The following is a 26,255-nucleotide window of genomic DNA, read 5'->3' on the forward strand; positions in this document are numbered from 1 at the left end:
AAATTATTATCATCCACATTTTTGTTCCTATTAAAATTAGAAAATATAATATTTAAATACCGCTGAAGATATGCTCGCTTTAGCCAATAACTAATATTGATTAATGAATAACCTCATTCCCTCACATTCATACATCATAATTGTAGGCGTAGAAATTTGAATAAAAATATTTATTGATGTCTTTCAACTATGTTATGAGTCAATGATTAAATATTATTTTTTAAAAAATATATTGTTTCAAAACTTTATATATTTTAGAAATAATTGCATGCGAAGGACATAAATACCATATTGAATATTAAATGCAAATTTGTAGGAACATTCATTTTTTTTAAATGGATGGAAATGTTCATTTAAACATATACATGTATTATTTTTCAAAAAATACTTAAAATAATTTATAGTGCAAACCAAATAAAGGGAAAATAAACTGATAAAACTATTGCAATGTAAATTAAATGGTTGAGGTAAAAATAATGATTGGATTAATTTTTTAAATATAAATTAGTATATGTATACATTAGTTAATTAGTTATTAAGGTATATATATTTGAGTTATTTATTTCATTTATTCAATTAATAAAAATAATTACAGTATTTTTTTTGGGCATGTTATCCATGTATATCCCAAAATACCACCACACAATCGAGCCGGAGAGATTCAAACCTCCAACATTTAGGAAATGTGAGCAATATTTTGACCAATTAAAATTAAACTATGATCATCTCCGGATGCCATTAAACTTTACTAATACCAAACAAAATCAATTCAATAACTACAGATAATTTTTGACTTGTTTACCATTACAAATTAGTTGATAAGGATCATTCAAATCGTCTAATCATAATATTGTAGGTCTTTTTCTCTAATTTTCTTTTTACTCTAACTTATATTCAAGTGGTTAAAGTATTTGACGTGTACTTATTTTTAGAATATTATACTGTAAATGTGAAGGAAAAAATTCAAACTTATAACTTATTCTCACTTATTCTCACCTAGGTGTTATTATTACAGCTATGTTTTAGTAGTTTTTTTCCCCTTAAAAACATTATATTAAACAAAAATAAAAGGAAGAAGTACTATTTTAATTTAAAATGAATGATAGAATTTGATAGAATTTATATGATTCTTCAATCAATTAAGGACTAATGACTTCACGTGATTTAAATTTAAATAATAGAAAAATAATTTTCTCTCACGGTAAGAACCAAATCTGGTAAGAACCAAATCTTGTCCTCACCACTGTTGAAAAATTGACAATTTATTAATTTTTATAAAAAATCTATTTTTTTACATTTTTTAGGGAGACAAATATTTTCCTAAATAATATTCAAATATACATCTACATTTTATTTTGTTAAATTAAAAACTGTCCCGGACATAATTGTAATTTAATTTCTCTAATTTTAAAAGTTTTAATTTAGTTATTATGGTTTAGCTGATGTGAATTTGGATTTAATTTAAATTTAATCCATATAATTTAATAAACAAAGTATTTATTAGTCCATATATGAACCAAATTTACTAGTAACCTTAAAATTAACTAAATATATTTTTTATTATTATATTATTATTTTAATTTAAGGATAAACAAAGTAAGCAGTACATATAATATAACCAAACATTTAAACAAGCCACTCATAAAAATAAAAACTACACAAATAACACATAATTCAACTCTCTATCTCTTCAGGTTGCTTATAGAAAAGAGCCCTAATGAACAATATTCATGGAGTTGTAAAACCTGCATCACAAACATTGAAAATATTTCACGTATTTAAATAAGTTGTACGTATCTTATTAAAAAATAAATAAATTATCTTGCTGACATATATCTCCAACAAAAGAAAAAACTTTCAAATTTATATTTAATCAATCTCTAAAATTAAATAAATAGGCATAAGGTTTCATAATTGTTAGGTTATATATTGAATTATATTCCATATATAGACTAGATAAAATATGTTCTTTAAATAATATATATCAAACAAATAATCTGTCGAATTTCACAGTCAGATTGCTAATGTTGTTTTGTTTTGAAAAAAAAAAAGAAGTAATAATTTTTACCACTGAACTTAACAAGATCATAGATTCTTACCATGAACTTTTACTTCCGTTACATTGTATCTTAAATTTGGGTAAATGTGCAATGTGTGTTTTAAGCTTGAAAAATGTTGTAATCTTTACCTCAAAAGTGTTCTTATGTGCTTTCAATAAATTATAAACATGTATATAATACAAAATTGATTTAATTTAAAAGAAAAACAACATGAGAGCTTTTTCTTATATTGAAATTGGTAAGCTTTAGTAGATTCATTTGATTTTGTACCTCCATTGAACTTGATTTTGTGCATTTTTATCGAAATTAGTAAATTTTTTTAGAAGTTTAGGTTTTTTTTAATTAATGGGATTAATTAACAAAAATTGAATAAAAGATACAAAATTGTGACATATTCAATAGGATAAAATTGAAAGTTTAGGATGATCGATATGTATTACCAATTTTATAGGTGAATTTTGATTTTTTTTTTGTTTAAATCATATTTTAATCTTCAAACACTCGATCTATTTTGATAATTAAACTTTTAAATTCACCCCAATTTTTGCTCATAAACTTTAAAATGTACGTCGTAGTCTTTAAACCTTTTCCTTATCCCATTTTAGTCTCTTAAATTACAATAAAGTTATTTTATGGTGCTTTTGGTTAGTAACAAGTGATTTAATTAAAACCAGAGTTATATTTATGTTTCCAGTATTTTCAAATATGGTAGCAGATTTAGAAATTAAATCTCAATTTAAAAATTGTTTAAAATGCGTTTAGTTAATATATTTGTAAACCAGTGATAGTTACCAATTAAATATTTAGTTCAATTGAAAATATTATTAATTAAATTATTTTGGTAAAAGTATTAATTAACTTATTAATATATATGTTATAAATTTTGTATCACTATTTTACAATATTATATAATTTATAATATATTATGTTATAATAAAATGAATATATAACATGAAAGGGTATATTTAGAAAAAAAAATTAATGTAATTCTGCATTTGAAAATTTCAAATTTAGAATAGGGAAATCTTGAAAACATATATAAATGGTGTTGGATCAAATAATCCAAAAACATTTTTCGAAAATAAATTTTAATTAATCAAAAAAAAGTTAAACCTCCAACCTTAAAATGAGGATTAAATGCGTCATTTACTATTTAACTACTTTCATGATCGGCTAATATCATTATAACGTTGAGACAAGTGTTGGATGAACAAATATTATAACAAAATAACATAAATACCATTTTTTTTTGAAAATTTAAAAATTAAAATACATACTTCAAAAGGAAATACTTAGCTACAAACTTTGGCTTTTTTTGAAGGTTAAAAATATTAGTGGAATTTATATATCTATGCAATAAAAATAGACTAATAAAAATAATCCACTAAATTTATTAATAGGATCGACCTACCAAGAGTGCATAGACAAACAAGTATTGCCCTTTTGAAAATTCACAAAAATTTATACCTCCGGTAGTTTACAAATGCGAATTATATAGTTTACAAATGCGAATTATACTTATTTATTACTTTGCTTTTATCTCTAATTTAATAACGTTTTCAAAATCCAGCCCAAAATTTAGAAAACAAGAAAAGGAAAATAAAATTTGGCTAAAAATTGAAAAGCAGTTAAAATTTGTAGAAATAAAAAACAAAGAAGGATGAGAGAGAGGGAGAAGTTACTTCCACACTTGAAATGGCGAGGGACCTTCCGGCCGCAACCTTCGATGAGGCGAATGGCTCGATTGGGATCCACATATGACATAAGCTTCGGAGTCACGGCGGGGCAAATACACTCCTCGTGGCTCACTCTCGCCCGCTCGCAGCACGCCGGCGACGGCATCCTCCCGAACACCACCGCCATGCATTCTTTTACTGCCACATCTCTCTCCGCCTTGCACTGCCCCGCCGTCAGTGCGCCGGCGAACCGGGCCGGAAGCCGCCATAAGCAGCAGCAGCATCGCGAGGAAGCTCCACCGCCACATCGCCCTCCGCCCCGCCCCCGCGCTCACCATCTGTTTGATAAAAGTCCTGACCCGCCCTCTGCCCCGGCCCCCGCGGGCATATATAGTGCGGGGGGCCGCGATTGCAATGCAACCCTGTGTAGTGCGGCGTGGGATTGACTTGGAATGTGCACCTCCAACTCCAAGTCGAGTCAAGAGAAAAAAAAAAATAAGAAAAAGTTGAATTGCCTTCTAGCCTTTAGTCCTTTATTTTTAGCTTTTAAGTTTGTTTCTTCTTCTTTGGTTGTTCATATTCTGTGATCTAAAACACTTGAAATTCTGAAAACGGTTTTTTAATATTTTCATATTCAAATTTTAAAATTTCTAAGATGCGTAATTACATTAAAAGTAATAAAAACTTTGATAAATATATTACCTCATATTACAAACTTATTTTATGTTTTCAGATTCAGAATTTGAAATTTCTAAGATGTGTAGTTACATTAAAAATGATAAAAACTTTGATAAATATATTACTTCATATTAAAAACTTATTTTGTATTTGTTAAAATTAAAACATATAGAATACTATAAAATAACAATTATACAAAATTCATAAAAATATGTTAATAAATTAATTCATATAACTTTAGATTAAACTAAATATTTAGTTTGTAACTATTCCTAGTTTACCAATATATTACTAAACATACATTGAACAATTTTTTAAATTGTGATTCAATTACCAAATCTGCTGTCAAACACATATCTGAAAATATTTAAAACAAAAAATATGACTCTGGTTTTCATTGAATCTCTTTTATTATCAACCAAACTAAAAATCTAATAAAGGTTTATAATATATATTGATCAAACTATTTTTTTTAGCCGATTTTGAAATGGAATTTCATGAATATTGATACCCATCAGAGTTCAAAAAGTTCAAACAAACATCGGATTAACATTGGAGATTCGATTAAGATTGGTGAGCCGGACATTGTCTTAACCATTGAGTATGTCTTGTGATTATATTATTTGGAGATTACGTGGCAAACAGTTTAAATAGTAAAGTTAATATACCATTAAACTTAGACATGAAATTGAAGATTCAAGAATGTGCTAAAAAAAGTAAGTTCTCTTATGTATAAAATAAATAGGCACAACTTTTAAAGTGATTTAGTGATAAGCTTTTAAAAATTCAAGAACAAAGTAGGCGCAATAAAAGTTTATAGATGAAAGTATAGTTAACCTTAGTTTAAATTTCAATTTGGCGTTTCTATTGGTAAGAAAAAAAGTCGTTAGTATTTTCAAAATGATAGATGCCTCTACTCTACTATGAGTGAAAAGTATCAAAAATCCAACGTGACAAGTTATTTGTACCTATTAAAAAATGTGAGCTTCATGACGTGACATTTTATTTTTGATGATGCAAAAGTAGGATATTGGCAAATGTTGTTTTCTTTTTATTTTTTTAGGTATGAAAATTTCTTACTAACTTTTCTTTTTCCATGATTTTGGTTTGAACTTAGGGACGGAATGGGTTAGGAATTGAATACCCCATAACATAGTCATCTTTTGTTGACTCGATGGGATAGAAAAACTATCAAATACTTTTCAATCCATTCACATGATATGATTGTGCAAGAAAATTTTTAATATCAAGAGTATGAATACTCTTTCATTCATTACTTGTACTATAAATATCATATTAAAAATAATATGAGATGTACCAACGTTAAAAAATAATTTATAAAATATTAAATATTTGACAGCCCCTCAATTTTGTGGGGACATAAAAGGGCCAAAATTTCCAATTTTATGGTCCTAATTTGGCATTCTCTCTCGCCTAACATGACATTGACAGTGAAATTTTGAATTGGCATTATTTCTTTTTGGTATGGGGAAGTGGTAAAAGAAATATTTTATTTATGGAATAAGTTAAATTAGATGTCAAACGATATTTAAAATAATTGCATGTTAGGCGCATGGGTCAATGGAATTGTCATATTGAACGCACCAAAATATTAAATATGTTAATTTAGATGTAGATTTTAGAGCTATTTCATTTTTAACTTTTTGTTTTTAAAAAATTGTCTGAAAACATTATATCTTTTTATACATTAATTTTTTTTCGATTATGTACTTTTGAAAAGTCTAAGCTAAAATTAAAAAATTAAAAAATTAAAAAACTTAAAAAGCTTTTTTTAGTTTAGCTAAAAATTAAAATATATTTTTAAGGAGGGAATAAATACTAAATAAATCATAAAAAGTAAACATAATTTTTTAAAACAAGAAATAATAATTTTTTTTTTCGTTTTTGAGTATAACAGTTTGGAGATATGGAATATCAAATTCTCGATTTCGAAGGAATGAGTATATATCAATTATTATTGAACTATACTATAATAATTGATATAGTTATCCAATACAACCTTTAATTATCTCTTTTTTTGTCTCATTCTCTAATTCTATATCCTAATTTATATATATATATATATATATATATATATATATATTTTAAATCAATTCCTATAGTTCATGTATTGAAGTTTTTTAATCTTGTATTTTTACAGATATGTTACAAGCATTTAAAATTATTTACGAAGTGATAATGTGAAATTATAAAATATATATCTTCAATAAAGAGGTTGTGAGTTCGATCTCACCCCACTAAAAAACAGTTTAAAAATAATAAAAAAAAAACCCACTGAATTATTTATTTACACTTTTTCTATAATATTTTGTCCAGTGTTCTAGCGTTGTTGCAACTAAAAAAACTATTCAACCAAGATTGTTCCCTTTGTGAGCAAATCTATTCCATTCTTACCAACCATTGTTTGCCTTTCTCGACAACTTTGTCAACAAAATAAGCTCCTCTGTTTTTATATTATAAATTTTATAAGTCAAGAATAATAAATAATACTCTTATTTATGTTATGGAAATAAAAAGATTTTTTTTAAATAATTATTTTTTTAAAAGCAAATGAAAAATCTAAGGTAAGTTTCAAACTAATTACAAAATTAGGATAGATAAATCGCAGGGATAGGCTGCGATTTTATGTCGAAATCGCGGTCATTGACCGCGATTTCACTATAGTGGCAGTCAATGGCTGCGACTTCTGCCTGACGTGGCGCAAATGGAGTCACGTCTTTGCTGACGGGCCATTTATTTTTTTTTAATTATTTTTTTATTTTGAATTTGGAAGTTGCAGCCACGACGTTGCCTTTGTTTTTTTTGGTTAAATTTGGGAGGGGCAGCCCTTCCCCGCTTCCTCTTTTATTTTTTTTTATTTTTTATTTTTTATTTTTATTTTATCTTTTGAATTTAAAAATTATAGCCCTGCAACTTCCCACTAATATCCCTTCGTTTTTCTTAATTTTATTTTAAAAGACCATAATTTAAGGAAAAATACTATCATCTTAATTTTCTCCATATTTGGAAAGTAGTTCTTAATTACCTACTACATGATGGACATATTCCTATAATGTAATAATTTAAAACAAAATAATTGTAAAACAAACAAAACCCTAATTATACATATCCCAAATTTTGGTTTTTGTTTTAAAGCCATGTATTTCGCGATGCAAATGACAAAACATGTGAGTTTCATGTAATTTATACCTTTACATGAAACTCACATGTTTGATTAGTTGTAAAATGCTTTGATTTCTAAAGAAAATTGGAAACAGAGAAACAAGAAACAAGAACGTTACCAAACAAACCCGATAGATTGATCTTTCATCATTTAATCAATTTACATATATAAAAAACTACATTAAATCTTAATAATATTTTTCAGGTTAGGGATTAAATAATATGTAAATTTTATATTTGCTGGGACCAAATTGTATCGAACAAAAGCTCAAGGAATTGTTATTTAAATAATTGCAAACAAATAAAAACTTTTAACATTAGAAAAAGCATCAACGGATCTGTGGCGCAATGGTAGCGCGTCTGACTCCAGATCAGAAGGTTGCGTGTTCGATTCACGTCAGGTTCATTTTCTTTTTCTCTTTTTTTTCTCTTGTACGTAATGTGTGGCGAAATGACGTTGATACCCTTTGAAAGTTTCAATATTCACGAGAAGACCGCAGTTCGCCGAAGATTCCTTCCGTTTCGGCCTCCAATTCTTGTGGCAAATTTTATTTTATTTTTTTAATTAGAAACTTTATTGTTTTACCTGTATATAATTTCATTTCATCCCATCATTGTTTTATAAAATAAAATTTAAACCTTTTTTTTTAGAATTTAACGTTATATATGATAGGGTGGAGGAGGTAAATTTGAACTAGATAATTTTTCGTAAAGTAAAAATAATATTTAACTACTCATGATATATGAAAATTTATAATTATCTAGTTTACCGTCGCTTTTTATTTTTAACCAAATTCAAATAAATAATCTGTATTATTGTTTATCAATCCAACTATGTTAGGTTGAAGATTTTTCATTTTTTTTTAAGTATATAGAGTAAATTTTGAAATTCAACTACCAATCTTACTTTAATATATGAAAATATATAATCAAATGTTGGTAGCCACTGAAATTAGTCACTATTTTTATTTTTTATTCAATCGCCTGATCTCACTCAACCTAAATATTTAATTATTGAAGTAGATCAATTAATTTATTAAATCGAAAATTAGCAATCTCGAGTTTAGGTTCACCAGAGAAAACATAGACAATGAGTGAAGATTTCAACCACTTTGAATCAGATAGTTTTTTTTTTCATCAACAAAAAATGGAGTATTTGATACAATGGAAATATTTTGGGCAGTAAATATTTCTTTTTGTCTGTACAATGTGATTTTTGACACCATATGTTTTCAAACACACTCTGCTTCTGTAATCAAATCTCTAAAACCAAACCATTCTCAAACAGCAGTTACGTAGTCACCACTAACATCAACTTCAGAATCTATGTCAGCGTCCAGATCGTCGAGCCCCGACCCTCCGGCCATCGCTTGGTCCCCGGCTTTAGCTCCTTCTCCCGGCGTCCTTGCTTCCTGGACGATCTGCATGATTTCGTCGACACTCTGCGACGGTTGGTTGTGTTCCTGGTGTTTGAAGTTGGTTTTCTCAATCTCAATTAGCTCCTTTGGCAAGTTCTTGAAAAACCATGGCAGCTGTTTTATCTCTTGGATGGTGATCCTCTGCAATGATGAAAAGAACAAGATTGAGGAGCATATAAGAAGATCGAACCGCATTCGAATGTATTCGAACAAAGCACAAATTGGATTAATATCATCCTCATTCGAGTTCAGTCAATCCTATATATTGATATAATATCAGAGTTTTTCGCTTTACTATTCTTTAAAACTATTGGCATCCTCTTGTGTAGGCCCCAAAAATTCTGGAAAGAAATGTTACCTTAGCGGGGTTGGCGACGAATATGCGAGAAAGGAGGCTGCGACACTCCACGGACACACGAACGTAATCGGGTATGGAGTATTGAACACTCAATATTCTCTGGTTTTAAGATTAGGGAGACAATGAGATTTTGTTTTCCTTTCCCAAATGAGCAATCCATGAAGTTTATTTTGCAGAAACTATACTGTATTATTGTTTTAGAGACACTCACCGCTATTGTCTTTCGAAAATTTCTCGGATCTTCGGGATCCTCGAATGGATATGCCCCAATCAACATCACATATAATGTCACTCCACATGACCAAACATCTGCAATCTACAGGCAGTAACCAAATCATTAACAATACCTCTATAAAGACATGCTAGAATGAAATATTTTCTAGACCAAATGGATATTAACATAGAATCTAAGAACTTAAATACCTTGCCATCATACTCCTTCCGCGACAGAACCTCCGGTGCAATGTATGCCGGTGTCCCGACCGTAGATTTGGGTTGCGAGTGTAATAGACCAGACTGTAATGAATCAAACAAGCATAAGAATCTGAAGATAATGATCTAAAAACGTAATATTGGCAGAGTGAAACAGATTCTAGCTTATGTTTTTATAAGATGGTAGATTATCAACCTTTGAGTAACCAAAGTCGCATATCTTGAGCTGCGGAGTAGGACTTCCATCCAAGAGTGTGTTTTTCCAGCTTCAGATCTCTGTGACAAATTTGCTGTGAAGAACAGAGAACGATTAACGCCGAGGCAATAGGGGAGAAAACGTATAAGAAGACGAAGAATATTATGAAATACCATGGAATGGCAGTAGCTGACTCCAGATATTAGCTGCTGGAAGAAAAACCTAGCCTGATGCAGAGATGTACGGAGAAAACGAACAGAAGGCGACTTGAGAAACGGATTATGGAGGAAAATTAAAAAGGAAAGATCAGAAAATATAGAAAATGAAGAAATGGTAGCACTTCAACCTCGTCTTCACTAAACCGACCAGCACTGCATATCCTTCCAAAAAGCTCTCCTCCAGCTGCATATTCCATGACAATGGCTAAATGAGTTGGGGTTAAGAAGACCTGCAGGAAAACTTCACTCATTGAGGTGATTTATTCATGTGGGATCTCTTAACAAAGTCCAAGCTAAGAACATTGCAAACTGACTAATGATTTCTATTCTCATTGATTTTGCTCAGGAAGAATTTGATTGGCTTGTTCCCATATTACATGAATTCTAAGAGCATAAGTGGATCGACATAGAAACTTCCCTACGAGCATTTATCGTGAAGATTCTGTTTGATAACCGTTATGTTTATTGAAAATTAAGCTTGTTTCCTAATTACTTCATGAAGTTCCATTTGAAATTTTACCCAAGTTTAAAAAACCAGAAATAAGTATATTACAAAACAAAGAAAATCATCAGTAAACAAGCATGACTTCTAAAAAGAAAATCATTATCACACGAAATTAAGAGTTACCCTCCTAAAACCAAGAATTTTGATTTTATCCTTCAACTTATAAAATCATATTCAATCTCTTATAACCCCTTTTGGAAAAACTAAGCTTGTATTGTGCATTTTTAGGAATTTCAAATGAGGTTTTTTATTCAATACAAAATTGAGATATGATATCATAAAGAATGCAACAGAGGGGCAAGAGAGCAGCCTAAGGGCCGAGGGTTGACTTCATTATTTTTTGATAATGAAGTCAAATTTGATGTCATGAAACTACTCTCAAGGAGATGGTCAAACACATAATTTTTTTTATTTAATTATAAAGGGAAATATTATCCTTACCTCCTTGAATCTGATAATGTTCGGGTGCCGCAACGATTGGTGATTAATGATTTCTCTCTGAACTTTCTCATCAATCTGAAGAAAAGAGTTCATATATTCCACCTCCTTAAATGTTCAACCATTAAAAAGAGAAATGAAAAATACACTTAAAAGGAATTTAGGATGATTTCTGCTTTCATATCAAACCATTGACAAATAATGAAGAAACCACCATTAAATCTAAATGTAAAAGCCATTCAAACAAATTCATTAATTATCTTAATGAATAAGAGGTTGGTAGTTCAAATCCCCATCCCCCGTATATCGTTGAACTAAGAAACAAAATTGAAAAAATCTAGTTCATTTTGCTTAAAGATTGAAGCATATGAACATTATTAGGCCTTCTTCTATGACACATTGAACAAGTTAGCTTATGAACAAACAGAGACAGAAAGAGTTCTTATTTTGTATTGAAAGGAATTCAATGGATGATCAAAACAAACTTTCACTTAGAATGCAATTCAAGAAACCAAGGCCCTCGATAATAACTATTTTGTTCTTTTGTTTTCTATTTTTGAAAATCAAGCTCATAAACACTGCATCCATTCATGTGTTTTAGGCAAAATTTCAAAAACTACAACGAAATTGTGAGGAAAACGAATGGCAAATGGACCTAATGAACATATTTTCACAGAGATTTCACATTAAGAATGCATCAAACCCACCATCCAATCCATCAAAAAAGCGTCAAAGCTTTCTCCACAAGTCAACAGAGGGAACAAAACATCAGAAACAATTACAGGGGAGATTCCATTAGCTAACAAACTAACCAGACGCATATATCCTCATCCCACAGCTATTGAAGTAATTTACAAGGTTTAAAACAACTGATGCATTTACTTACCTTCTTCCCTCTCTCAATGTACTTGACTGCAACGAGTTCGTTGGTCTTCCTGTCTCTGACGAGCCTGGCAACTCCAAAATTCCCAGAGCCAAGGTCCTTCAATGGCTCGTACCGATCCTCCATTCGAACCCCAATCAAAAACCCCCAAAACAAGAAAACGAAGATGAAAAATGAAATCGAAACAGAGGAGAAGTTGGGGAAAAATCAAGTGAAATTGGGGATTTATTGAAGGAGATGGGAAATGGGTTTGTTAAACGTGAAGCAGGGTTTTAATGGCGGAAAGTGGAGCAGTAAAAGAAGGGAAATTCTCGTCAGGTTCCGGCCGCCGCAAAGGAACCCACCATTTTTGTGAACTTGCTCCAATTGGTGACTAATTTTCAAAGGACAAATTCTCCGGCCCCAAAATTTCGTTCTACACCCACAAAACGGAATGTTTACATTCAATTTTCAAATACAATAAAAAAATAAAAATACTGTATGATAATATATATAAATATATATATATACACACATTTTAGTTGATGAATATGATTTAGAACGTAAAAAATAAAATCCCATTTTAGTTTATGAACATTTAGTGAGTTCTTTTTTTTTTAATTTTTTTTTTCTTTTTAGTCAAGTTTTGAAAAAATGAAACAAACTGAAAAGTGTTGTGTAAAATAGTATTTCATGTTATATAATTAAAATTTAGTAAAAATATGTGTTTTTTCTGGATGGGGTGAGAATTCGAACATTTCACGTTTTGTTCAAAAATATAATGTTTTTGTCAATCTATACTCAACTTATTTTTTTTTCATAATTTAATTTCCCATCTATTTTATAATGATTGAATAATATTTTTTAATCTCTATAATTATACGGTTACTAATAAATATTTCAATAGTTGAAATACCAGTCACTTCTTTTTTTAGGTCAAATATTTGAATGTGAGCATTCTTCATAAAAGTACATTTACCATTCATTTCAAAGAAATTGTTATTAAAAATAATTTAACAATTCAGAATATGAATGAAAACTCTCTATATCGACTATGGACTTAGATTCAATAATACGGTATTTAATAAGACAAATTTTATTATGAAAAACTAAATAAAATTAAGTACCACTAATTGAGAAATTTTGGTATAGATATAAATATATGTTTTGTAAAATTGAAATGATTGATTGGTTTTAAAATGATAACTCAATAATTGAATGATATTTATATAAAAATTTGAATTTCGGACGACAAAGATGGATAAATCAAAATCAAATGTATGGATATGAATTTTATTTAAAGGAAAAAAAAGAGAGACAAATTAAAGAATGGACAAATACATTATATTAAATATAATAAAATTAGAATTAAAAGGCACGTAAGCTAAAACGGTCACTTCCTGCAAAATGACAGTACGTGACCGTCCACTAATAATTAGCCACGTGGTGCGCAGTTCTGTATGCGTGGGAGTACGGTGAAAGCCAGTGCACGATAGCGAACACGTCACTTAATTGGTCTAAAATGCGCCGTCCTTGTGGGACCCAGTTCTGTAGCTGTCGGCTACGAGAATATTTATCCAATCCAACTGTAGTCTGTAGCTCTCTATCTGACAACTTTTTTTTATTATTATTTTTTTCTGTCTGCCAATTTTTCGTCGCTTTCATTGAGCGTGAAAGTCACGCCCTTTTTTATATTTTTTTATATATATTTTTTTAATTTTAAATCATCAACTTTTTAAAACATTTTTAGTTTGTTTTTTAAATTTTTGAAAGGTCTATTTTTTAGTTCATAAATTTGTAGATTCATTCAATTTTTTTCCATGACTATCCACCTATCTATTTTAGCATCTTTAACTCTAAATAGTAAATAATTTGGAACTATATTTTTATAATATTTTTTCTTTGATATTAAATACACACATATATAATTCTTTTTAGTTAATAAATTAAAATAGAAATTTTGAAAGTTAAATAACAACAGGTAAATAAATTTGAAATTTAAAATACCAATTTGATATATATATATATATTAAAAAATTAATTTCGTTTTCATTGTCTTAAAAAAATATAAACTACATGTTTATCTCTAAACTTTACTACTAATTCAATTCTAGTTTTCAACCTCTTACTTCCTATCTAATTACTCTTTTTAATCTTTGTATCTTTAAATTTTATGTGATAGTCTCTAAACTTTCTGTAAAATATTATTGTAGTAATTATCGTACTTGTAGAAAATTAAAAAAAAAAACCTTCATTCATTTAGATACTTCCTGACACTTGACATATTCTTTGGGTCCTTGTACTTTCAACGTTCGTTCATTTCTATCAATCAAAACATCTATTTTAACCTATATACTTTCATTTTTTTGTTCATATTGGTTCAAGTACTTTAAAAATTGACTGTTTGGTCCATTAATTTCAATTTTTTTATCTATTTTGTTTTGATCAAATTTTTAACATGACATTTCACTCACTAAATTTTTTGAACTGTTGCCACACATTTATATTAAATAATTTCCACTATGTGAACAATTTGTTGTTGAAAGTTTGCGAATATAGACAAAAATTATCATTTTTTAAAAGTATATAGACCAAAAACGAACGTTTAGAAAATAGCTAGATAAAAATAAACAAAAAAAATTATAAATACAGAGACGAAAATACGGACCAAAATATTTTCTGATCGCGTACATAACGGTAATTTTTCAAAAATTATTTTCAAAGATTAAATAGACATTCAAATTAAAATTTAATAAACTAAATTTGTAAATGTTTGGTTTGAATATCACGCGCCAGATTGCAGGTGGGGGACAGTAATTGACAAAAAATGGTTCAATGAACGCATCAAATGACTGGTCGTTGGGTTCCCATTGCAACAGGTTGGAAGTAGCTTTCGCTAATCATTAGACGCCACGTGTTTTAATCCACGCGCCTCCAAGTCTAAGTCTTGTGGGACCCACTGTACCTTCAAAGTTAAAAGCAATCGAAATAAAAACATTTAAAAATATTTTTAATCTTGTCACGATTTAGTTAATTTGTAATGTTTTAATTCAAGTACTTATGATGAAAAAATAAAAATAAAAACGTATAGTTCTTTCAAATTTTTACCAGCACAATACGAACATAGTTTAACGATAATTGAAATATAAAGTATGTATAATTATAAAAAATATATATATTTATGTGGTCAATAAAATTGATTTATAAACTTTTAAAGTAGTTCTATGTAGGAGTGTTTCGTAACGATCCACTAATTAAACACCTCAATTTAGATAGAACTATCGTTAATGAAAGTTAATTATGGTCAATTTATTGAAGTTCACATTGAGTGAATATATTTGACTAATTTATTTTCCATATGGATTCTTAAGTAGATGTATTCTATTATTGTCAGCTTAGATACCTCAACTTAGACAAAACCATGTTTGGAAAGTATAGTATAATCAATTTATTCAAATTCAAAATATTCTAGCTAAGTCATACTGATGAATACTAATGAATTATATAAGTTATAGTTTATAAAATGTATTATCACATCAATTCTGAATTATTTTACTGGGTTGGGTTTTATGTCAAACGTAAAACAAATATTTAGCCAATAAATTTAAATTTGAAACTAAAAGTGGGTAAAAAGTAGAAAAGTACGAGTGAATTTTAAATGTATTTGGAAACGATGATTCTTAAATTCCTATTACGAAAGAGACTAAAAGATAGTCAATTACTTCTAATAGAACAATAAAAATTAAATTCCAAATCTTATATTCCTAATGATTTTGTTACCAAATATTTAGAATCCCAACTAAATATTTTTGAATCTTTTAATTATTTTTTTAGAATGGGATTACGATTATCAAGGTTGCATTTAGAGGGGAATAAAATTTTCTCTTATTCAAAAACCAAAATAAATTAGAAATTGGAAGAGATTATACAATTAACCACGAAAGCGCAGAAAAAGAAAAGAAGAAGAAGAAAAAAATAGTCCAAGCGATATTTTAGTCGACATGGAAAAAATGATTTTCCCCCTCGATGTCGAGACCCTAGACATGTCGAGCGACATTGAACACCGTTCTTTTAACCAGAGCAGCATGAACATAGCTCAACGATAATTTTATATCTATTTATACTTTTGAAGTAGAAGGTTCAAACATGTTCTTAGAATTTAGATAACTTAAAGGTGTATTTGGAGGTGACAAGAACGTTAAATTTGATAAATTATTTAATTAAACAGTTATTCAATAAAACCCAGCAAGAAACCATCAATAAATCACATTAAAAAAAATCGAGAAATCGTGATGGAATCAATTTGGGCCTTCGATTTGGGCTTTGATGGACTAACCTATCCACTGAACCATATTCTAATAGGCCCATAATCCAAACTAATAATTACCATTAAATCAAATAATAAAAAGAAAATAAATTGTCGTAAATGACGCATACACACTACACAGCGAGAATTTACGGATTTATCGTAATTTGGAAAAAATACAAAATTTAGTATTTTTTTCAGCCACTAAATTTTACGTTTTTTTTTTTAAATTTTGCTGTTAAAATCAACTAAACTATGATTTATTTTAAATTAAAATAATATCTGTTGTGTTCTGTTGTCATGGATATAAATCAAAAATGGGAAAAAAAAAATTTAAGATAAGAATGCTGTATACTTGGGTGTAGATAATTTTTTTAAATATTTTGATTCTTTTAATGTTTTTGTAAATATTTTCGAAATCTATATTATTTAGGTTTAAATCCCTTAAAAAATAATATTGAAAATTTCAATTGGTGACAAAAACAAATATTTGAATTGAAAAATAATGTCCAATTTCTTTAATTATTGTAATTATTTATCTTTTAAATAAATGTTACCTATTAAAATTTATCTTATATTCTAAAATAACATAACTACTGATTCTAAAAAATTAAAATAATTACTATTTAAAAATATATTATTAAGAAAAATATAATGAGGTGTTTTTACTAAATACTATAATTACAATAAAGTATTATTAAAAAAATCACTAAAGTTTTGAATATTCACTCTTTTGTATTCTTTGTTTGATTCAATATGAAGATTCAACCATTGACTGGGGAAGCATTAAATTATTTAAAATCTTATTAATATTTATGGGTCTCATCTCAAAATCATAGTCCATGACTATTATAAACCATTGTTACGTCCATTTTCTTTTAAATGTGAGATCCTTAACACGCCCATCAAGATCGTGGCTCTTTTGCTGGTTCTGGACTCTGATACCATATTAATATTCATGGGTTCCATCTCAAAACCAATTGGCCATGAGAAGAGTAACCAATGTCTATTATAGGTCCCTTTTCTTATCAATGTGGGATATTTAATAAATCTAGTGCAAATTAAATAAAATAATTACCATATTTATTTTCTTTATTTTATTATTTTTGTTTTGAGGAAAAAAATAATTAACATATTTCATAAACAAATTTCACAAGTTGGAAATGTTTATTATTTATATAAGAATTGCTAGGACTTTAAGATATTATATTTGATATATCAAACTCAAAGTGTGTGTGTGTATATTAAGTGCAGCTGGTCTAAAATAAGGAGTGTAACAAAATTATCGACAGTGATTGTAATATTTTTTAAATTCAAAATAACACATCAATAAAAAATATATATATATTACTCTGAATATATCAAAAAATTTCATTTAAGTAACACATTCAAAAAAAAAATTCTATTAACATTAAATTTATAAAACTTAGCATAAATTTCATATAAATTTGTAATTCCTTAAGCCAATTTAAACATTTACCATCGAAAATAATATAATTTAAAAATATTAAAACATAAGAAATTAAAAACATATATTTAGTTTTTATTTTTCTATAGTTAAAAAATATTTGTGTTTTTCATTTTTTTATTGAAGTAATAACTTAATCAGTGAAGAATTTAGTCCACAAGTATTCACTATTTTTAATATGTAAATGTAATCATTATAATTGAAAATTTGTGATTATTTAAAACATTTTTAAAGTGATTTTGACATGGTTAAAATCATTTTTACTCTTAAAATCATTTCTATTTCAAAATAGAATGTTGGTCAAATTGTTGGAAATATCTAAAATCTCTCGTTTCAAAAAATTAGTTATTTTGACCTTAAATTTTGAGATTTTTTTTCTATTTTCTAAATTTTTTATCTCTCTTTTAACTTTATTTATTTTTAATTTTATCTATTCCCTCTAATTTTTTCTCTAACATTTTCGTAATCTCTCTCTAAATTATTAGTTCTCATCTTTTTTTCTAAGTTTATTTATCTGTCTAATTTTTCTGGTCTCTTACTCTCTCTAAGATTTTGTTTCCTCTAACTCTTCTCTCTCTAAAATTTTTTATCAAATTCTATCTTAAAACATTAAATAATAATCATTCAATATCATTTTAATTATATACAAATCACTTGAAAAAAAAGTGTATAACCAAACGTTAAAATAATCGTATAAAAGTCACTTTCATGAAAGCAATCATCTAAATATCTCTTGCTAAAATCACTCCTAAAACCATTTTCAAATAGGCCCTTAATCGTTATAGGGAAAAATCTCATCAAAATTAAGTGTCAATTTTTATTATATAACGAGTCATTGTAGTTTATAAATACGTTTGGCTCCTCATCAGTTTACCGATCTATGTTTGGCCTCTGCAATCGTCTGTGAAGGGTTGGATTTGACCATCTCCAAGATAAGTAGATTTTTCAAGAGGGTAAAACTCAATTTATGAATAACTTGTGAGATTTAACTAAATGATACAGATCAGACAAAATTGAAACTAAACTTAAACTATATGGACCAAATTGAAACTTTCAAAATTATGATAAGAATCAAATTAGAAAATACTCCATTGAAACTTTTAAAACTAGAGGAACCAAATTCAAACTTTGCTCAAACAATAGGGTTTTAATTTGTAATTTAACCAAGTTTTTATAACCTCTTAAATATTATAAGCTTGGTTCTTCATCTATTTTTTTATCTTTTCTTTTTTAGTTCAACCTTATATCTCTTGCAATTAATTTTTTAATAAAAAATCTTTTGACATTTATTTTTCCTCAGTACAAAAACGTATAGGAGTGAAGATTCAACTCATGACCATTTGATCCGAAATATATATCTTAACCAATTGAGTAATGTTTATTGAGTAGAACTTTTAATATTTAAATTTAAATACACTTTATTTCTCAAATATTATCTTTCATATTTTAATTCTTAATTCTAGAAGACGTGGATATGAAAAGTGTAATATTTATATCAATATTTAACACGTTTCTTTAATTATTATTATTATTAATAATTACACATATCCAAATATTTCTTTAAAGTTTATAATTAATTAAATATGTTATTCAATTGGATTGATTTCCTTAAACGTTATAAGACATGCCTTTCGGTGGTCTCACTTAAAAGAGTCCTATTGATCGACTATCACAATTAACAATTAATTATTAGCTAAGAAAATAGTCAACTTTCAAATTTTCAATTAATTTAAACAAATCGATAAAAATAAAAATAAAAAAGTGCAATAATTGAAAGATCCCGACACGTCGGCACTTTGTTTGTGGTCTTTAATGATCTTGTCCCCTCAAAAAAGGAATGGCCATTAAGTCCTAATTATTACTTTTCCCCTTATATTATTTCTTCAATATTTAATGGATAACTGGATAAGATGATATGTTTGAATGGTTTGTTATTGCCACGTGTCATCATCAAATGTGATATTTTGCACAACATTTAGAAGAATCAATTACACCTATCGAACTGGCTCAAGTCTTGGAAGCTCGACAAATAGAAAACGAACTGAGCTACATTTTGCTTTTTGGCCGACCTTCATTAGGTAGAAGTCGACTCAAGCTTGAATAGCACCTGCAGGCGTGAAGGTAACATGGATGTTCTTCGACAACACGCTGCATTTCTCGAACTGTAGAAGAACCGTTGGAAGCTCATCTCTATGAATAGCCTCCCAGGCAAACTGCGTGAAACTACTTCTCGCTAGAGGATTAGATTGGATTATGTACTAACAAGAGTGTCGGAGTCTAATTTTGTTTTTCATGTATGTACTTCGAGCTTCAGTACTCTACATCTGAGCTTCAGTACTCATAACAAATTTCATTAAAACTCAGAAACTAGTTGGGTTTTGTTTGATAGTTGGCTTCCCACTAAATTATTTCAAAAGCCAATTAGGGAAACAACTCAGACATAAAATGAGAGGAAATTACTTACCTTATCGATCGTTTAACCAAAATAGGAATATATTTAAAAATTCAGGGCTCATATGGTAACGTTCCTGTTCTTGATTTTGAATGAAGAAAAATGAATTGTATAGCTCTAACATCCATGAATTCAAGTATGATAAAACAATGTTTTTAGTTATATGTTGATACAAAGTGGAATGAGAGCAAGAAAGAAGAAACTTGTTTGGTTTGTTTCCAGAATTTTTATACCATTGTGAGAATGTTTCCAAATAAAGAGAAACAAGCAATAAAGTTAGTTGCAAAATGCTTAGATTTCTGACGAAAATTGAAAACGAGAAACAAGAAATGAGAACGTTACTAGAACCCTCAACATCCATCCTACACCTAACTTTAAATATTTGCTTATCAGGTTAAGAAATTAAATAAATGGTGAGGGTGGGTGGAGTAAATATACATATTCTTATAGTACCAAAAATTACAAGTTTAATCATATATGACGAGCAATACAGCAACATTTGGCTCACCCACGCCAGGAAAGAGCTCCATTGGCGAAATGAAAAAAGAGAATCAAAGGTTCAAAAGGAGAGAACAAATAGGAATAACTAAATTACGTCCAGTACCATGGGACTGTAACTTAGTCATCTCTATCTTGTCGTGGATCAATACACACCGGATGTAATCAGAGTTGCATTTGATAGATTACTGTAGTTTATAAAAGTATCTAATAATACCTTGAGTTTTTATTTTTATTTTTTTCTATAAATTTCTAAATTTAATGTTTAATAGATTATTGATATATTAGACACCTCAAAATTTATTAGACATTTTTTAAAAGTTTGATGACCTATTAGATCCAATTACTAACCACCTATTAAATATAATCTTAAAGATTTAACAAAATTTGCAATTTAACTTGATTATTAATTTATAAAAAAATTAATAAAAGTTACTGAAATTTTAGTTGAATAAATTTCAGTGATTAAAAATTAAATGGGACCAAAATTCATTCGGCTCCAAAGTTAGAAACACCCACCGAAACAAAATTTATAATTTTTTGAAAGTCAACAGATGGGTTTTAATTATTTTTGTGGATTTCATTTTGGAAAAGAAAGATTTTGAAAGTCAATAAATCAAGCTTTACAATTCTATATGAATATATATGTATTAAATACATAGACAAGATGACTTGTTTTTAGGAATATATATATTTATATTTTGGTATAAATTGAGACAACTGGATAAATAAAACTTTGGAGTATTGAAAATAGGATAAGATTTTGGGCTGTGAGTTTATGACATTGATCTATTGATGTGACAAATAATTAATTGCAAATAATGTGTATTTATACCTACCGAACATATGTTTGATTTCCCAATTTTGGGTACAAAAGCCTGTACTCTTTCAAGTCAATCACTTTCGGTATGATGGTAACGAAGTTTGTCATATGGTCTTTCTTGCTAAAAAATACACATTCGAACTTAAGTTCAGACAGGTCGAAGACGAGATGAACTAGACATTGTCATATCTGACTGACCCAATGAAATCCATCTCGACACCGACTTGAAAATATGGATACCATAGACGAAAAATCCACTGAACAATAGGTACAATTCCACTTAAATGACAAGCAACGTCGCGAAACTCCTCAATACATAATCCATTACTTATAAAGATACACAATTCTACGCAGCCTCACAAAGTCGCTCAACACCAGCTCGTATCAAGTACTAACTTAAACTTTGAAGTGTATGTGATCCAATCATGACACTGATGCAAGGTTCAATGTGTCTGTTATCACCTCCACTAATTTGATATTCACCTCAAATAAGAAGAACCCTACATCAACACCTCTATTTCTTGGTAATAAGTTGTATTAAATCATACGATTATTTTAAAATATTTATAAGGATGAAACAAAAAATTAAGTAGGCATTATTTTAAAATCATTAGAAAATGTTAATAATTTGAATCCAACCATTGATTTTTGTCCTTTTTTTTTCCTTTTTGGAATTGTGACAAATAATAACATGCCCAAGGTCCTACTATGGACAAGCAGAGACATGTGAAATGTTGGAGAATATTCCCAACCCCATTAATAACTTTGTCAAAACAAACTTCAAAATATTTTTTTTAATGCATCATACTAAATTCATTTGTATTTTTCAAAATTTTGCAAGTGATGAGTTTGGCCACTTCTAGAAAAATGAGAGGGCGAATTAAAATACTTTTTATTTTTGATTAGGGGCGTAAGCGGGTTGGTTTAACTTAATATTTGGTTGAAATTGACGATTACATTTCTGTTTTTGTTTCATATTTTTAATAAATTAAAACAATCACTATATATTATTTAATGTTCTTTCTTTTTTATTAAAAAAAATTGATAATTACTAGTAAGAAACAGATATTGCGAGGCACGTTTTTAATATGATTTGGTTTTTTTTATCTCTCAATATTTACCTCATCAAGCTTTTCTTTTGTTTTTTTATCTTCCAACTCATAAAATCAACGTCTCAATAATTTTCATCTAGTGTGACTACAAATATTATTCTTCAATTACTTAAATTCTTTTTCCAAAATAAACACACATTCATGAATTTTTCATCTTTTTTTTTTCTCTAAACATAACCATGCATAAAAGAAAATAAAACTTTGTTTTGATTTCTTATTTGAGTGATTGAAAAAGAAAATAACAAAAAATAAACAAGTATATTTTAAGTAATCGAGTATTCTTTAAAATAACAATTATTAACATTGTATTGAAAATAAAACTAAAAACTGATTGTTCGATCAAACAATCTAACTAAATATAAGAAAATACAAGACATTGACTAAATGAGAAAAACATACCGAAAGAGAAAAGAAGATCAAGATTTGATGAAGAAAAAGTTGAGAGAAAGAGTAAGAAAAACTCTTTATATTGGTGTGGAAAAAAAAGTAATAAAACTTTTGAAATTCTTGATTAATTATAATTAAAAATAAATTATAACTTTTTAATTAATTTATAGAAGCTAAAAGACAAAACCGCACATATGAACTCTTTATATTCTAACATTAAGAGAGAAAATTAATTTGAAAAAAGTGGAATTCCTAGGGATGAAGATAAAATATTTGAAATTTTTTTTTTCCGCAACCCCATTTATATATAGAATGGATTTGTTGTTCTCTAACATCGAAGTAAAGATTTCAAAATTATAGATTAAATATTCATTCTTTTATGGTATGTTTACTTTTTAATATTTATTAATTCTTTTATAACTCAAGAATAAACTTGATTTTGTTTCAAAAAATTTTGCACAATTTTAAACTTGATCGAATTGAAGACAGTTTCATCCATTATTTATTTATTTAGTTTTAATTTTGACTTACACTCCTAATTTTCAACATTCCCAGTAAAATTATTGGTCAACCATCCAAACTTTTAAAAGAATAATACTAATACTCAAAAAAAAAAAAAGAAAAAGAATAATACTAATAATAATAATAATAATATGGAACCATTAAATATTTTCGAACAATATTGAAAAATACGTTTAATAAAATGACATATTACTTTTGTCTTTTGCTATATTTTTGGCCAAGATACACAATAATTAGGAGATTTTTCCACATGCAAGGCCATTAAAAAATAAAATAAAAATCTGAAAAAGAGGTTGGTTTCAAAATTATATTTTTAAAAGACCCTTTATTCTAATATTCAATATTAGGCAAAATTAAAGTTTCCCATATTTGACACTATTTTTAGATAATACATTGAATATTACATTTTTATTTTATCCCTATTTTCAGTTCATGCTGACTAGAAAGGAATGAAATATCACTTTAAATTAGAATAGGGTAGCTTCAACTAAAATAAATATAACAAAAAAAAAAAAAAATCACACGCAATTAAATAATATAGAGTAAAGTCTTGAGATTTGGACAATAAGTTGATTTCGTCCCAAGTCTCGATATCGTACATTTTTGTTTCGAAATATTTTATTTTAGTCTATGATATTAGATTTGAGCAACAAGTTCATTTCCTTGTCATTTTTTTTCACTGTTTAGAAAATGCTTCATTTTTGCCAATAAAGAATTATGTATTCATTTATTTTAATGGTTTGTTTTTTAATTAAAATTAAATTTTTAAAAAATAGTTTTGATTTTTTTTGTTCGAGATTTCAATGATACAAAATAAATCATCTCAGCAAACAAACTTCATTTTAACAAATATAAAATTAAACAGGTTACTAAATACCATAGAAAGAAATATATATTTTACATGTCTCAAATGTATATATGTTACATCAATTATGCCAGAAAGTCAATATTTTCAAAGCCAATGATAAAATTATATGTCATTGAAATTGATACTAATTAATTTTAAAAATTTAAAAACATGCCATTTTTTTAAATAATGCCATGTTTCTCTTTTCTTATGGCTAAACCAACAAAAAAAAAAAAAAGAATTAGACTAGCCTAATTAATTTTGTTTTTGACACCTGACAATTGGGCTAAAATTAAAGTTAAATCGGTCATGTTTGTCCATGACCCAATAAAATTTTGATCGTTATATTTATAAAAATATGGATAAAGATAATAAATTATCGCATGGTAGTAAGAAATTATTTATTCTAAAATATTTAGATTTATTTTTTTAGTTTAACTATACTTAGATATTAAGACTTTTCATCCTTAATCGATATATATATTTTAAGCTAAAAATAATAATAGTAATAAAATTTAAAAGTTATTTTAAAAATTGTATTCTACCTATCTTGAATATATATTTTATATGTCTCAAATATGTTTTAATTAGTTGAGCTAAAAATAATAATAGTAATAAAATTTAAAAGTTATCTTTAAAAAGTTGTATTTTACCTATCTTAAATATATATTTTATATATCTCAAATATTAAAAATGACTCGTTCAAAATATTGTATTAAAAAAATGTCTTAAAATATTTATTCACATGTTTTATAACTTTGAATCAAAGACTCTAAGTAAAAGTTTATTTATATGGAAAAAATTACAAAAAAATAAAAATAAAAATAAGAGTTATTTCTAAAAGTAGTTGATAATAAATAATCTAATGAAATAAAATAAAAATAAATATATACATATATAATTAGTGAAATGGTTTTCAAATTAGTAATAAGTTTGGATTAGTTGGATTCAATAAAAAATTATTTTAGATGAACCTTTTAATCATTCATACTCGTAAAATTTTTATTTATTTGAACTCAACCTAATCCAAACCGTACATAATTGTGTATTAGGTGGATTGATCGGATTTTTGAGTCGGGATTTTTTAGACACTCGTAGATATAATTTTGTATTAAAGTTTCATTAACAGACCTGATAGGCATTAATTGAAAAATATCCTTAACGTAAACTTTAATTTTATATTATGCTATATATAATATCTCACAATTTGTTTATTTTGAAAATTACATTAAAATTTTATCAGTTTGATCCACATTTTCCTTAGAGATCTATAATTTATATCTAGAAGCAAGTTTTTGTCACTGTAAATAATAAATAAATAATTATATAAATATATACACACACATGCATATATGAAGGTCTCGTTGGATATTTATTTTTATTTTATATTTTTGTTATTTACTTTTTAAAAATCTAAATGAAAATTTGAAAACTAAAAAAAAAAAGGTTTTTAAAGACGTCGTTTTGTTTTTTAAATCTGACCAAAAAATTCAAATACCTCTTGTGAAAAGAGCATAATTCTTCCAAACTAAAAACTAAAAACCAAATAAAATATACATAAACATAAATATTAAAACATTTTGAAAATAAAATTGTAACATAAGATTTTATATAATAAATAATATATTTTAGTCCGCACAAAAACGGTTAGAAAATACATTTTATGAGTGCTTTCAGATTTATAATTTTTGATTTCAACAGCAACATGTGAGAGTAAGACTTCGAACCTCCGATCTTTCGATCCATAGGCATATATCTTAATCAATTGAACTATGTTCAGGTTATCATGACCAAATATCTTTATAAAATATAGAGA

The 26,255-nt window shown here is 27.4% G+C and overlaps 1 protein-coding gene and 1 non-coding gene across 3 annotated transcripts; one reads left to right on the forward strand and one right to left on the reverse strand.

The window, feature by feature from the left end:
* The first annotated feature begins 7,931 nt into the window (after positions 1 to 7,931).
* Positions 7,932 to 8,003, forward strand: TRNAW-CCA (transfer RNA tryptophan (anticodon CCA)). Its single transcript has one exon. It is a non-coding gene; the product is annotated as a tRNA-Trp (tRNA).
* A 689-nt stretch (positions 8,004 to 8,692) lies between these two features.
* Positions 8,693 to 12,476, reverse strand: LOC111022666 (serine/threonine-protein kinase SAPK1). 2 transcript variants are annotated; one of them, XR_015788193.1, is made up of 8 exons: positions 12,049 to 12,476; positions 11,166 to 11,240; positions 10,348 to 10,449; positions 10,175 to 10,228; positions 10,002 to 10,095; positions 9,797 to 9,889; positions 9,585 to 9,689; positions 9,437 to 9,472 (listed from the first exon to the last, which is right to left on the reverse strand). XR_015788193.1 is itself a non-coding variant. In XM_088118576.1 (5 exons), the coding sequence occupies exons 3-5, from the start codon at positions 9,648 to 9,650 to the stop codon at positions 8,878 to 8,880; spliced, it is 444 nt and encodes a 147-aa protein (XP_087974702.1). In that variant the 5' UTR covers positions 9,651 to 9,689; positions 9,797 to 9,889; positions 10,002 to 10,064; the 3' UTR covers positions 8,693 to 8,877. The 2 variants fall into 2 exon arrangements, 1 of the variants encoding a protein (XP_087974702.1); XM_088118576.1 differs by lacking the exons at positions 10,175 to 10,228; positions 10,348 to 10,449; positions 11,166 to 11,240; positions 12,049 to 12,476 and adding an exon at positions 8,693 to 9,156 and having other exon boundaries at positions 9,374 to 9,472; positions 10,002 to 10,064.
* Between the last annotated feature and the right edge of the window lie 13,779 nt (positions 12,477 to 26,255).

This window comes from Momordica charantia (assembly GCF_013281855.1).
Source record: "Momordica charantia cultivar OHB3-1 chromosome 10 unlocalized genomic scaffold, Mcharantia_2.0 BLBB01000010.1, whole genome shotgun sequence".
Classification (NCBI taxonomy): Eukaryota; Viridiplantae; Streptophyta; class Magnoliopsida; order Cucurbitales; family Cucurbitaceae; genus Momordica; species Momordica charantia.

What these genes read in the sequence shown, in the direction of transcription:
- LOC111022666 (XM_088118576.1), bottom strand. Translation starts at nt 9,650, where the DNA reads ATGTTGATTGGGGCATATCCATTCGAGGATCCCGAAGATCCGAGAAAT. An exon ending in ATTTTCGAAAGACAATAGCG is followed by an intron (nt 9,473 to 9,584) that starts GTGAGTGTCTCT and finishes TCTTAAAACCAG; the next exon opens with AGAATATTGAGTGTTCAATA. An exon ending in TCGTCGCCAACCCCGCTAAG is followed by an intron (nt 9,157 to 9,373) that starts GTAACATTTCTT and finishes TCATCATTGCAG; the next exon opens with AGGATCACCATCCAAGAGAT.